This window comes from Rhinolophus hipposideros, assembly GCF_964194185.1.
Source record: "Rhinolophus hipposideros genome assembly, chromosome: 10".
In the NCBI taxonomy this organism is placed as follows: Eukaryota; Metazoa; Chordata; class Mammalia; order Chiroptera; family Rhinolophidae; genus Rhinolophus; species Rhinolophus hipposideros.
In genome coordinates, this window is record NC_138056.1 from 24,915,220 (window position 1) to 24,929,799 (window position 14,580).

Below are 14,580 nucleotides of genomic sequence, written 5' to 3' on the forward strand. Positions count from 1 at the left end.
TGTCATCTCTAAAATATATTTAAAATTAAGTTTTAAAATTGACTTTAGTATATTATGAAATAGCATTTAAATTTACTTCTGAAAATCATTTTACTTTAATTCTATAAATAGTAACACGTCATATTGTTAAAATTATGACAGGGATATAACAGTAAAATCTTAGCATTTTCAAGTTCTAAGGAAATGTTTGTGTGTGTACACAATTTTTTATTTCATAAAAAAAAATCAGCCTATTTACTGATAAGTGTTTAAATATTTTAACATAAAAATGTAATTTTTGATATTTTAGAAAACATTCCATAGAAAGTTATGAAGAATACTTACCACTATATTTCAGATGATTAAGGAAATTCCCTCAGATAAAACATTTAACTGAAAAATACCACATGTGCTTTTAAAAGCTTTAACGACATCATGTATATTGTTCTATAAGATTTTTCTAAGGGGTGTACTCTTTCAGCGTTACATCTTAATGCTGACTTCCTGAAGGAGCTTTGACTATAATAGGCACAAATATGTTTTCAAAAGATGATGGATAAATTGCTCGGTGGTTATATAATATACCACAGGCAGCTGATGGGCTTTTTATCTTTTACTTGTCTTTTAGTTACATACAGTTTTAAGATAATTATGGTCTATAAGATTGTCTTTTCCCTTTTCTTGTACTAGCAATATTTGCCTTGGTTATAGGTTCCAGAAATCCCCAATCATACCTCATAAAATTAAAACTAAGCAATTACAGCATTTCCCCCCAATACTGTTTCTCTAAACACTGGTAATGGCTTGGTTTTGGTCAGCCATTGCCGGGGTATTTGTTGATACAAATAAAGATTTAAGTATAACTCTGAGTTTGGCACAGTGAAACCCTGACTGAATATGTAGAAAAACCTACTTATCCATACAAGCATTTAATATCTCAATTTCAATTACAAATGATATTTTATTCATTCTTTTCTGAGAGATTCTAAAAACTAAAGCCTTTTTCTATGCACTGGTGTTATGAAGAATATGAATAATTTAAATTTTTATCAGCCATAATTTTCTGTTTCAGTCTATTCTAAATGTGTGAACTCTAACTGGACCACATTAAACATGTATATATTAAAACAATATCTGTACTTTTTTATAGAAAAATGAGAATGGCATATAATTTTAAAATCAAATATTGTTTTACTTTTAAATATTAAACACAGAAGAAATATAAAATGACAAGGTTGAGAATTTTTGAATTACTAATGAGTAAAAAAGATTCTATTAACTCAAAAACTACATATTTTCAGAGTAAAGCTGCATGAAATATAAGAACATAATCAAATTAAAACAGTTTAAACGTAAGTCATTAAATAATTGTTTTATGTAGGGAAATGTTATAAGTAAGCATATTATTTAGCATGTACAACCTTTAACTACTTTCATTCCTCATCTATATAAGAGGTTTTAGTTAAAAGCAAATAACAGCATTAAAATCAAAGAAGAGAAATGTTTCCTGGGCATCACACACTCAACTTTATTGCCAAATTAATATTTAACATCACTGAATACATTATTGATAGATACTTAATTGTCATGTAAAGCAACTTGCTATTCAATAAAAACAACTTGTTCTAGGCTACTCATTATAAGTAGATGAATGAAATATATTCAGCACTATCAAATCTGCAATGTTACATAAAGTAAATCTAATTAACTTTTGTGGCAGCAATTATAATGTCTTTGATAATATATTCTAAATGCACAAGATAAAATACAATAGATCTGATGACACCAGAATACATTTTTCAGTTTGAAAACACCTATACGAGTCAGAAACCTTGAAGACATTAAAATGATCAAACCATTTTAATGTGTATTTCCCTTGAAATATAAGAATTTAAGTACCAGGAGCTTGACTAGCATGTTGTAATAAATTGGATCTCAGTGATAGTAAAAATTCAAATATGGGAAAATGAAGTAAAATATCTGTCAACATTGAAACCAATATTACTTCTTTGGAAAAAAAAACCCAACAGATATATCAATCACTGGGAATTTATTTCAAGTAATCATCTTTTAAATAATATTTAAGATAATAGGAAAATATTATGGTTTCTTTCATTTCTTTACTTCCAATAAGACAATCAGCATTTATATGTAATGTGATATAATTTTCATAAAAGAAATTCTAAGTCCAAAAGGCTGATTTAACATTTTTTTGGCTGAGATAACCTTCATTTAGATTTTTTATGGAGCAGCAGTAACTTAAAAGTATTCCCACATCTTTGAAGTCCAAAGTAATATACTCTTGCTTTCAAATTGATATAAAATAAATGATAATTAGTGTTACACTATTTAGAATAAGGTACTTTAAGGATGACTTACATACAGGTTCATTGGGCTACATCAATATTTGGATTTAATCATATTAGGCCTATAGTACTCTAAACTTAGAAATGTTGGTATTTATCAGGTAAGATGATTTGTTTCCATTACTTTTAATTTTCAAAAACTGGGAGTCTTTATTATGGGGTATATGAAGACTTTTAAAGAGGTCGCTGATTATGAAAGTTTTAAAGGAATCAATTCCTTGAACTTCAACTTTCACAAATACTCAGAGGAAACTGACATCCTAGAGAATGTGCCAATGCAGGTTCCTGTTTCCCACCTCCTTTCAAATCACCCTTTTCTCACTTTACAAATGAAAGATTTACTTCTCAATGCCCAGGTATAAAAATCTCCAGAGCACCAAAGAGACAATTCAAAATACCTTTTTGGTACAGAAAATGTGACTGCTCTAACAACTGGGGAAATCATTTTTTTTTCATTGTTTTCAGCTGAGTTTTCGGTGGACCTAATAGACCAGACAAATAATTTAAAATAATTTATGATAACATTGTGTGATTTTTGTGTATATTATACAGAAAAAGTTTAAAAATTGAGGGACACTGCAATAACAAAAATCTTTCTATTCCCTTTTCCTCAATTATGAAAGCTCAATCTGCAAAATTGAAAAATATGAATAGAATTGATGCTGAATCTCGTCCCATTCTAGCAATATTTATCCACTAATACATCTTTTTTTTTTTTTTATTAGTTTCAGGTGTACAAGACAAGGTAATACTTAGACGTTCATCATTTATATCCCTCACACTGTGAACCCCGCTCCCCCCATCCACTATCCCTCCGACCTCACACTGAACCATCACATTATATATATAAAATTATAGTTGGCATTCATTAATGTTTAGCTTCTGGTGTACAATGCCATGATCAGGTATCCACAGTATCCCTGAGGTGGTCTCCCAAATAGGACACATGTCCATCGGAAACCCAACAAAATCTTTACAACATTATTGAATACCTTCCCCAAATTAATTTTCAAAAAAACCCTGAGGCCATCTTGTGGTTACCAGCTGCTTCCAAATCCCTTCACCTTTCCCCTTATCCCCAACCACCCCCCCCCCCCCACCCATCTAACAACTCTCGGTTTTTTCTTTGTGTCCCCAAAACTGTTTCTGATTAGTTCATTCACATAGTCTTTTCTTTAGATTTCATATATAAGTGAGATCATATGGTACTTGTCTTTCTCTTTCTGACTTATTTCACTTAACATAATGTTCTCTAGATCCATCCATGTTGCTGCAAATGATAAGATTTCTTTCTTCTTTATGGCTGCGTAATACTCCATTGTATAAATGTACCACTCCACTAATACATCTTAATAAAGCAATGTAGTGTGAATTTTTTTGTCTATTGATATACTGCATGTAGCACTAATTGTAATGACTGAATTGAAAAGAAATATTTTAAGTCTTTTGAAACAAGAAGTTTAAAATAAATTTAAATGATTTTTTTGTTACAGAAAAACTATCATATGGTTATTAATTAATATTTTGAATATAAAACATTACATTCAGACAAAAAACCTAAGAGGAGTGGAGGAAAAAAAACATGAATTAAAGGAAAAAAGGACTGATATAAAATTTCCAGATTTAAAGAAGAGCTTGCTTATGTATTTACTTCTAAAAATAATGATGCTGACATCAAATTGCTGGTATTTAGATTCTGTTGGATACACTTCACTTAGAAGACTGATATAAAAGTCTTTAACTAAAAAGGAAATATTTACAGTAAAATCCTTTGCAAATAAATAATCTCATAACTAATTTTTAGACAACATAGTACACAAATAGATACATAATTAAGAAAAATAGTTTTAGAGGCAGGAAAACAAAAAGGTGGGAAGATCATTGTACTTTACTCCCTGGAAAACTGGCCGAGATATTGGATGTGAGGTAATGATAATTTAATGGAGATTAACAAATAAATGTGAAATGCCTTATTCAGTTTCAAAAGTAATTTTTATATTTTCAGTAAAGTTGTATTAGAGTTTTCCAGAGAAACAGTAGCTATAGGATGCATATATGTATGTGTGTGTGTATATGTATGTATACACATATATGTAAGTATATATATACATATATACATACACATACATAAGTATATATAAAAATGTATGTATTTTATATATATATGTACTTACGATGCATACATAAGTACGTATATATAAAATGTGATCTATCTATCTATACAGATACACAAACACACACACACATATATGTGCATATATATATGTATATATATATATATATATATATATATATATATATATATACACACACAAAATAAGATTTATTACAAGGAATTGGTTCACATGATTACGGAGGCTAACAGCAGACCCCAGATCTGCTGGGTGAGTCAGGAAGCTGAAGACGCAGGAGAGCTCATGGTATAATTCTTGTCTGAATATAAAGGCTTTAGAATCAGGAGAACTAATGGTGTACTTCCAATCCAAAGGCTGACAGGTTCAAGACTCAAGAAGAGCTGATGTTTCAGTTTCAATTCACAGGCAAAAAAAAGCTTATGTCCAAGTTCAAAGGTAATCAATCAGAAAGGAGGAATTCTTTCTTACACAAGAGAGGGTCAGCCTTTTTGTTTTATTTGGGCCTTCAACTGATTGGATGAGGCACACTCACTTTAGGTAGGGCAATCTGCTTGACTTAGTTTACAAATTTAAATGTTTATCTCAACCAAAAATACCTTCTCAGGTACAGTCAAAATAATGTTTAATCAAATATCCAGGCAGCGTATGGCCCAGTCAAGTTGATGGATAAAATTAACCATCACAAGTCCATCCCTTGTCAGTTTGGTAACCACACATATCTCCTTAAACCATACTTAGGCTTCACATGACGATAGTAACAAGGTCATAATTTGGCACTCCTCGTTCTGTCTCCTAAGGTTGTCTGGAAACCTTGTATGCGTAAGCCAGGAAAGTTATAGGACACATCTCAGGAACCACTGTACTTTATTTTATGATGATCAATGAACTAAAACCTGTTGTTTCATATATTTGGTTCTGTTTTTAGTTGTTTTGGACACGAGGAAAAATTTGGATCTTATTAATCAATCTTGGTCCGATGTGCAACTTTTTAAGAGTATGTTTTTTGTCTCTACTTTTGTATTTTTTGTACTATGTCTTAAAATTTATCTCTGAATAAATGTTTGCAGAATTTAATTACTTGCATAGATGACCAAATATTTTCAGAAAGCCTGATGAAAAGGTAGTGTTTCTTTTATAACTTCAAAATCCTTCACATAATCCAAAGAAGGATATGTAAAGTATACTGTGATTTTAACAGTAACTTGCATGAATTCAAGGTACCTCAGAAAGGTGTCAGGGAATAGTTTTCAAAAAAAAAAAAAAAAAAAAGTAGTCCTCCAAAGCAAAATGTGGAAGTATACATATTAGGTTTTAACATTGATTGTCTAGGTTGGTGGAAACAAGAAGGTAAAATAAAACACTTTATTTTAAAAAGCAAAAATAGGTCTTCTTGCTCCTGGTCTGGTAAGTAGTCAGTTGTATTTTCTATATGGCTACAAAAATGTGTGGTATATAATCTTAGTCTCAGTCTTTTGTGGAATGTGCTGTGAAGAACTTGTATAGCTTCGTTCGATAATGATTTTGGCCTTACTCCACACTGATCCTAGCAAGTACAGTACTGTGCAGAAACTGACCGAGAAGATTAAGACCAGGAAAAGGAACAAAAGAGAAAAACATCAAGAAAATATCAGGGAAGCTAAACAGCAGAAATAAGAATGAAGGAAGTCATTTGGAAAATTATACAAAGAGTTCTCCTAGGGATTTTATGATAGTATTATTTAATAAGCAGAGTCTGATCCACACGAAAAAAATCATGTTAGTTTTGAGCTCAGTATTACAGTGACTTTTACGCATGGCATAGAAGTTTGTTGGTATTTGTTGATAGTTATTGTAAATTAGTATTTATTATGCTATAAATTATTTATAAATGACTTAGTCATTGCCATTTGGCAGACTATGCACAGAAATGAAAATATCCTATGGGAAAAATAATTTTAGATTATGAATTCTATTCAAACAATAGCTTAAATTGAGTTTCTGTTTTGGACAAAGAAATTAAGAATTCTGAAAGTCAGAATTGTCCTCTCTGAGGTAACAGAGTGCTTTGGCTTAAAAAAAATATAGTATCTCAATCCCATATTTTATTATTGCATAGTGCTTGGAAGAGAATAATTTCTTGCATTCTCAAAGCAAAATAGTATTAATAAATGAGTACTTCTAGTTTCTGTATCTTTCTTCTGATTTATACGTTTGGGATACTAATAATATAGTATCTAATTATTATCTGTAATGTTTTTCTTTACCTAACTTTTTACAGAGTTCTTTTATTATCATGACTGTAACAATAACTTTATTTATTGGCAGTTTTCAATAGCTTATTCATATCTTCCCCATTTCTGACATGTTCTAAAACAATTGTCCAATAACACTAATATATTTAAAAATGAAATTATATGTGCAAATAAATTTGATACTTTTTTTTGAGAAAAAAATATATGTATGTCCCACTAGGGCATTTAAATATAATTCGTATGCATACAAACATGTTATCTCATTTACATATATGAACAGTATGCTTTCATAAAATGTTGAAAATGCAATATTGAATGCATAGAATATACTATATTCTATACCTGTAAAATTTTCTTTGGGTCTTCTTTTGCAGACGCAACCAACAAAGTATGTCCATTGATGATTCCTTCTGCCAGGAAATACTTGAAGAGCAAAGGAGAATAAATATTATATTTATCCTCTTCTGTAAAAAAAAAAAAAATTAGTCAGAACCCTACCATATATCAAGCACACTCAGCTGATTTTATAATTTTTTCTCCTTAAAACAAGTATATGAGGTGGGGCAATATTTGTATCTTCTGGAGATACAGTTAGATAGGCTAAGAAACCAGGTAGTCAGTGGGAAGTAGATAGTTTTAAGAGTCTTTCGGATTCCAAATCATTCTCCATCTACTATTCCTCCTCTATTAGCTACAAAATTTAGAGTTATGTATGATTATATCAAAGGAAACAGAAATTTTTTTTGCTAGGATATTCCCAGGCACTGCACCTCTAAAATGGCCATTACTAACAACCAACCAGTTTATAAACTCACACATTATTTCTTTTACATCACAATAATAAAGCACTTAGTATATGTAGCCTGATGATTAATATTTATATTTGTAAAAACAGTATTATTCCTACATTCTGGTTTTGAGTTTTAAATTCAGTAATAATCTAAAATCAAAGATTTAAATTTGATAGTTACTAAATTTGTACTAAATGTTTTCCTAATAAATAATTCTTTTACCTTTTAATATTTCCTCATCCTTCCTTCTTTCTGAATTTTAATGAAGAAATGATGACTCAGGTTTTTTAGACAAAAATGTGTTATATGTTTGAGATTCTGTGACAAAATGACAACTTGAATATATCTTTATTCTCAAAATTACTGATAGCTACATGCCTATACTTTTATATCAGCTTTCTTTTCTTTAATATTTTGAACACAACACAAAGACAAGAGACAAAGGTAAATTTATTGCATTATCTAAACAGAGGGTAACCATTATAAATTTATTCCACAAATATTACTGTATTTTGCTGTGTAATGTGCTCCCGTGCACATGTATAATTGCACCTACAGTTTTTGCCCAAACTTTCAGGGGAAAAAATATTTCGTTTTAATTTTTGTATTCAAATTTTTATTTGTTTACATTTAGGTACTTGTTTCTTTGTATATAAAGGAATTTTAGTATTTATTTTTTAACATTATGGTACAAGAAATTTTATGTAACAAATAATTACAAAACACAAGAACAGATACAAGGTACAAGAAATTTTATGCACCGATAACAAATTTACGATATTTATGTATCATAGAAGGCCAAGAACTCTTTGTTGTTGCAAGTTCATCGTAAGTTCAACAAAATCGATTATTGTATTCCAGGGTATTATTATTTTATATACAGATATCATTATTGATTTCTAGAGTTACAATTTTAACTCATAAGCATAAATAAAAGAATTAAAAACATTTACATAGATATGGGATTAGTACTGCCCATGTATAACGCATATCCTTATTTTTCCCTCACAAATTTGGGCAAAAAAGTGCACATTATACATGGCAAAATATGGTAATTGAATTCCTATACTATGCTAGATATCACTAACATTTGTAAAAATCGCACTATTAAAAAATATTCATAAGGAAGTTTGAACTTAGCACTGCGCATTAATCTCTTGCAGCTATAATAATAAAACCTGGATAAAATATCATTAAAAAATAATTATTTGAAGGCATTGGAAAGCAATAAAAAGCAGGCAACAACCACAGCAGTTTCCTTTAGAAAGAGTGATCATGACATGTAAGAATTTAAAGATTGTGTCTTTTTTTGCCTAAGAGTGTTCCTAACCTCCCTTAACTCTGGTGGCATTGACTCACATCTTTTCCAGGTTGAGGTGGCAGAATACAGGGTTCAGTATTGTCAAAACAGCTGAACATTTAGGAGAAATTTTCTGGAAGAGATCTCCATAAAGTTTTATCAACTATGCTCAAATCCATGGTTGACCACTAAGATATGCATGAGTTGGACAGCAAGCTGGAAAAAAGAGAATAGGACTTTATCATGTGAAATTTGCAAATTTGCTGCTCCTTTGAAGGTATGCTTTTCCTAACCTGAGAGCAGAGTATTGTATAATAGAAAGCTGAATCTACTGACTTGAGACATCAAAGGACAGAAGTCAAGGTTGAGGATCATAGAAAGTGTGAGCCCCAAAATCTGAGTATAAATTTTGTGCAAATATTTGGCTGTTGAGTAAACTTTGTGATGGCATGGGACAACGCAGTATGATCAGGCTAAAAAAGCAACATTTGAAAACTGGAAAAATTGGGCAGAAATATTATCTGCTGCATAGTATACTGAAGTGAGAGTTAACAATTTAAGCCCAGGCAAGTTAACTGTCTATTAAAACAAAAAATCAGAAATCCTCAGAAAAAAAATAATGGAATTCAGAGTCATTATAACACATTAATTATTTTCAAAATTCAGATTTTAACCACAAATTACTGAATATGACCCACACTAAGGAAAACACAACCTACAGAAACTGAATCCAAATGGACTCAAAAGTTGGATTTAAAGACTTCAAAGCAGCCATTATACATGTGCTCTAAGGGCTAAAGAAAAGTATATTCAAAGTATTAAATGAAAATATGGTATCAATAAGTAAATAAAGTATCAACTTAGAAATGAAAACTCAAACAATGAACCAGATGATATTTAGAGCTTAAAATCATGATTAAATGAAAAATTTACTTGGTGATCTCATAAGTAGATTAAAGATGGAGGAAGGAAAAAAATAATACACGTTAAGGCAGATCAACATAAATTATGTAATCTGAAGAACAGAGAAAAGAACAGTAAGAAAATTAAACAGAACCCCAAACACGTGTGGACCAATATAAAAAGTCCAACAAATGTTTAATTGGAGTCCTAGACACTGCAAGACAGAATGAGAGAGAAACAATACTTAAAAAAGTGATGGTCAAAAATTCCCCAAATTTGATGAAAATATTCAGTTACAGATCCAGAAACACTAGATAAATGTGAAGAAAATGACTAGAATAAATGTGAAGTAAACCAAATCTAAGAACATCATAGTTAAATTGCTAAATCCCAAAGATAGAGTAAATCTTGTGTAATACTTCCATTTGTGACAACATGGATAGATTTTTGAGATTATCATGCTAAGCAAAAGAACTCAGAAAAAAAGTTGAGAACCATATGATTTCACTGATATATGGGATATAAAACTGAAAGCAACAAATGAACAAGAAAAACAAATAAAGGCTCATAGACACAGACAACAGTTTAGTGGTTACCAGAGGGTAAGAGGGAGGGAGAGGGTGGTAGATGAAGGTAAATGGGATCAAATATATGGTGATGGAAGGAGAACTGACTCAGGGTGGTGTACACACAATGTAATATATAGATGATGTATTATAGAATTGTACATTTGAAACCTATATAATTTTACTAATCAATGTCACCCCAATAAGTTTAATAAAAAACAAACAAACAAAAAGAGTAAATCTTGGAAGCAGCAGGGGAAAATAACATATGACATCCGAAGGTACAGTAATACAATGAACAATTGACTTCTCACCAGAAACAAGGAAGGCTGGAAGAAAAGATTATATTCAAAGAGTTGAAAACAAACCCAACTTAACCAAAAGTTCTAAGTTTGAAAAACATAATCAAAAATTGAGGTAAAATACTAATTTCAGATAAGCAAAAACTGAGGCAATTCATGGATAGCAGACTTGTATTACAGGTCCCTAAAGGCTAAAGGAAAATGACACAACGTAATAACTTGTGCTTACAGGAAGGAATAAAGAATACAAATAGTGATAAATATATGGGAAATTATAAAACTGTGATTGTGTATGTATGTATTTATACATAGTATATATGTAAGTATGTGGATAAATTATGTTTTTCTTTGAATTTCTGTTTAAAGCAAACTTGACAGAATTAAGGAAAGAGATAAATTATACTTGGAGATTTTTATCAGACATTTCTTAGTAATTGACAGAAGAACTAAAGAGGAAAATCATTAATAGAAAATCTGAACAAGCCCATCAACGCTTAATCTGATTACATCATATAGTTCCAGAATACTTTTCCTTTTTTAGTGCGTCTAGAATGTGTGCCAAGATAAACCATATGCTAATCCAATGTACTTTAAAACATTAAAATCTTACAGAATATGTTCTCAAATTACAATGGTATTCAAATAGAATTCAATAACAAAAAGATTTTTAGAAAAACTCCAAATATTTTTAAATCAACATACATATTTCTAAGTAACTATAGATAAAAAAATCAATCAAAAAGAAAATTAGAAGATATTTTGAACTAAATGATTATAGAAATACAATGTATAACACGATTTGAGGAAGAGCTAAGACAGACCATAAAAGAAAATACATAGCTTTAAATGCTTATTTACAAAATCACATAGGTCAAAACAATGAGCTAAGTTTCATTTTTTTTTTTAGCTAAGTTTCATTGTAAAAAGCTAGACATATACGTTCATATATTAATTAAAACACAGGAGATGCAAAGAAATAACGAAGAGGAAAAATCAATTAATGAAAACCTGGACCAAGAAAAAAAATGTAACGCCAAAAGCTGGTGTATGAAAAGATCAACAAAACTGATTGATAAATCTCCATCTACATTGATCAAGAAAAAACAAGACACAAATTATCAACATTGAGAATGAATACAAGGTGTGATAAAAAAAACTACAGTAAACATTTAAATTAAAAATATTTATTACAGTAAAAGACACATTGCCATTAATCCCCCTCAAAATACTCCCCCTCGCTTCGAACACACTTATCGTGTGGTTCTTGCCACTTTCTGAAGCAGTTCTGGAAGTCTTCTTTTGTGAGTGTCCTTAGTTGCGCTGTCATGGCTGCCTCAATGTCCTGAATCATTTTGACTTTGGGGAAGAGCCAGAAGTCGCTTGGTGCCAGATCTGGTGAATACAAACACACCATAATGTTTTTATTTGACAGAAATTGCCATATAGCAGAAGCCTTGTGTGACATGGAATGTTGTCATGATGGAGGATGATTTATACAACATTTTAAAACATACCTTTTCTCAACTATAGCTCACACCCGACTGACAGCACCAAAAAAGTTGAAACTTGTCACGCACTGTTAGTAAGGTTTGACATGCCACTTCCCATATTGAAGATCTCTCCCTTTCCATTGGATGGCACTCTGCAGCAGCATTCACTGTATTTTGTGATCACAACGAGAAGGGTTCCATGTCACCCATCGCTTCTGGTATGGCAATTTCTGTCAAATAAAAACATTATGGTGTGTCCTCATCCACCTTATTCACCAGATATGGCACCGTACAATTTCTGGCTCTTTCCCAAAGTCAAAATGACGATGAACGGTTGTTGCCATGCAGCAGCCTACCCGTCTGTCTCCTCGTACCTCTAAAGAATGGAGAGTCTGTGAGACGGATCCTTTCAGGGACTTTGCTTCATCTTTGTGCTTACACCTTGTCTCCCCGTTTGGCTCCAGAAAGATGGCTGGCTAGTCAAAGACAGGTACTACTCCCCACGGGGGGACACTTGGGACAACCCAAGCCAGACACAGCCATGTGGGGACCATCTGGGAACTCGTGGGGTTGATAGAGGTGGGCACAGCCCCCCACCTTCCCCCAGCTAAGGAGAGCCTCTGCCTCTGTGGTTGCATTCCTTCCCACAACCTGCAGGGGAAGTGACTCAATGATGTGCTCTGCATCTATTCATATGTATAAAGATTTTACCCCTTGGTGAAGTACTGATCCTGGGACTTATGGTTCATCTGCCTGCAGGCAAGGGTGATTGGCTTAAATCAGTTTCCTATTATAATGTATGGGATTCACAAATCTTGAGATTGACAAGCTTTATTTCTTTTACTTCCACACCTAACTAATAAAAGCCATGCTTTGGCCCGATTCATGGCTCAGTCCTTGAGGCTACAGTCCCTAGGCCCCGCTTGCACTCTATTCTAGTCTACTGTCTTTCTTAACCTTGTGCTGCCCTCCTCGCTTCCCACAACTCTTGTCGTGCTGGACGCGACAAAAGGTAAACGTTTTGGATCGATTCAGGACACCAAGGCAGCCATGACAGTGCAACTAAAAACAATCAGGAAAGAGGACATCAAAAACTGCTTCAGAAAGTAGCAAGAACGATGGGATAAAAAGCAGGCAGTGAAAGAGAGTATTTTGAGGGGATTAACGGCAATGTGTCTTTTACTGTAATTTTTAAAAAATTTAAACATTCACCATATTTTTTATCACACCTCATACCTCAAGTAAATAATTGTAGAATTAATTAAGGAAAAAACAACAAAGAAAAATCTATCTTGTCTTGTAAATCAGTCAGACCTACTAATTTGGCTGAAAACATACCCTATCATCACACACACACACACACACACACACACACACTCTCTCTCTCTCTCTCTCTCTCTCTCTCTCTCTCTCTCTCTCTCTCTCTCTCTCTCTCGCGCTCTCTCTCTCTCTCTCTCTCTCTATAACAATCATCAACCCTAGTTTTTCAAAGATCCCTATGAGACACAAAAAACTAATAGGAGGAAGAACATCGTCTATCTATTTAGGGATTAGCAAAAACTAAGCTCCTCAAACAGAAAATTACCAATTTTGTGAAACAAATTTTGAGATTGTACAATAAGCATTTAATTAATCTATTTAGTGAATCCCCATAACACTGGGCAAGCAAAAATGATAATGACGCGACAGAACTGCCAAAAAGCAAATTCAGTTTTGGCCTGAATTAATAGTCTAATTCCTAGGTTGAGAGAGATGATTGTCCTGTTCTATGCTAGTAGTCAACCAGACTGACAATGATATATTCCATTTGGGTATTTATACAAACTAAAGCATCTTCAGAATGGAGTGACCAGGATGGTAAAGGGATTCTAAAGCATAGGAAATGAAGTATCTAGCTTGAAGAAAAAGGGACCCAAATGATACAGGAGAGCCGTCCTCAAATATCTGATAGGCTGTCATATGTAAATGGAATTACTCTTGTGCATTATGTGACCAAGGGTAGAATGAAACCTAGTGGATAGTAAAATAGGAATATCAATTTTCCTTAATATCAAAAGAGCTGTCCCATTCATCCCATTCAGACTGCTCTAACGTCACCCAGGATTTTCTAATTGTCTAATTTCTTGGACACTTTCAAATATTTACCTCATTTTATTTGTCTATTGCAGCTATTAACACGGACAATTTTCTTCTTGGAACAACCCTCTCGTTCCCCACTTGTATCCCCCATTTTTAAGACACTCCTTGCTCCCAGTTTCTTCAGCTGTTCTTCACATATGTAAACAGTTAATACAGAGCTCTCAAGTCTTTGGTATATAAATACGAAATAGTTTTACTCTTTTCCAGTTACTACTTTGCACGATGCTGTGAAAATCTTTCTTTTCTCGTATCTTAATGACATCTAGAACTGATTCCTTGATTTCGCACCAGTTTCAGTTATTAACACTTAGAATAGTCAAGAATACAACTTGAATACTCATTGCAAAGCTTTTCCTCCTCCTTGTGAAGTGCATCCTA

General features: G+C 32.2%; 1 protein-coding gene across 3 annotated transcripts in view; it reads right to left on the minus strand.

Moving 5' to 3' along the window:
• Positions 1-14,580, minus strand: part of ELP4 (elongator acetyltransferase complex subunit 4) — a 228,135-nt gene that overhangs the window by 198,386 nt on the left and 15,169 nt on the right. For all 3 annotated transcript variants that reach the window (XR_013994164.1, XM_081062436.1, XM_081062435.1), the window contains exon 3: positions 7,054-7,175. Coding sequence is in view for 2 of the 3 variants with exons in the window: in XM_081062436.1 (XP_080918562.1) it covers positions 7,054-7,175 (122 nt within the window). In the remaining variant the exon portion in view is untranslated. The remainder of the gene's footprint in view (positions 1-7,053; positions 7,176-14,580) is intronic.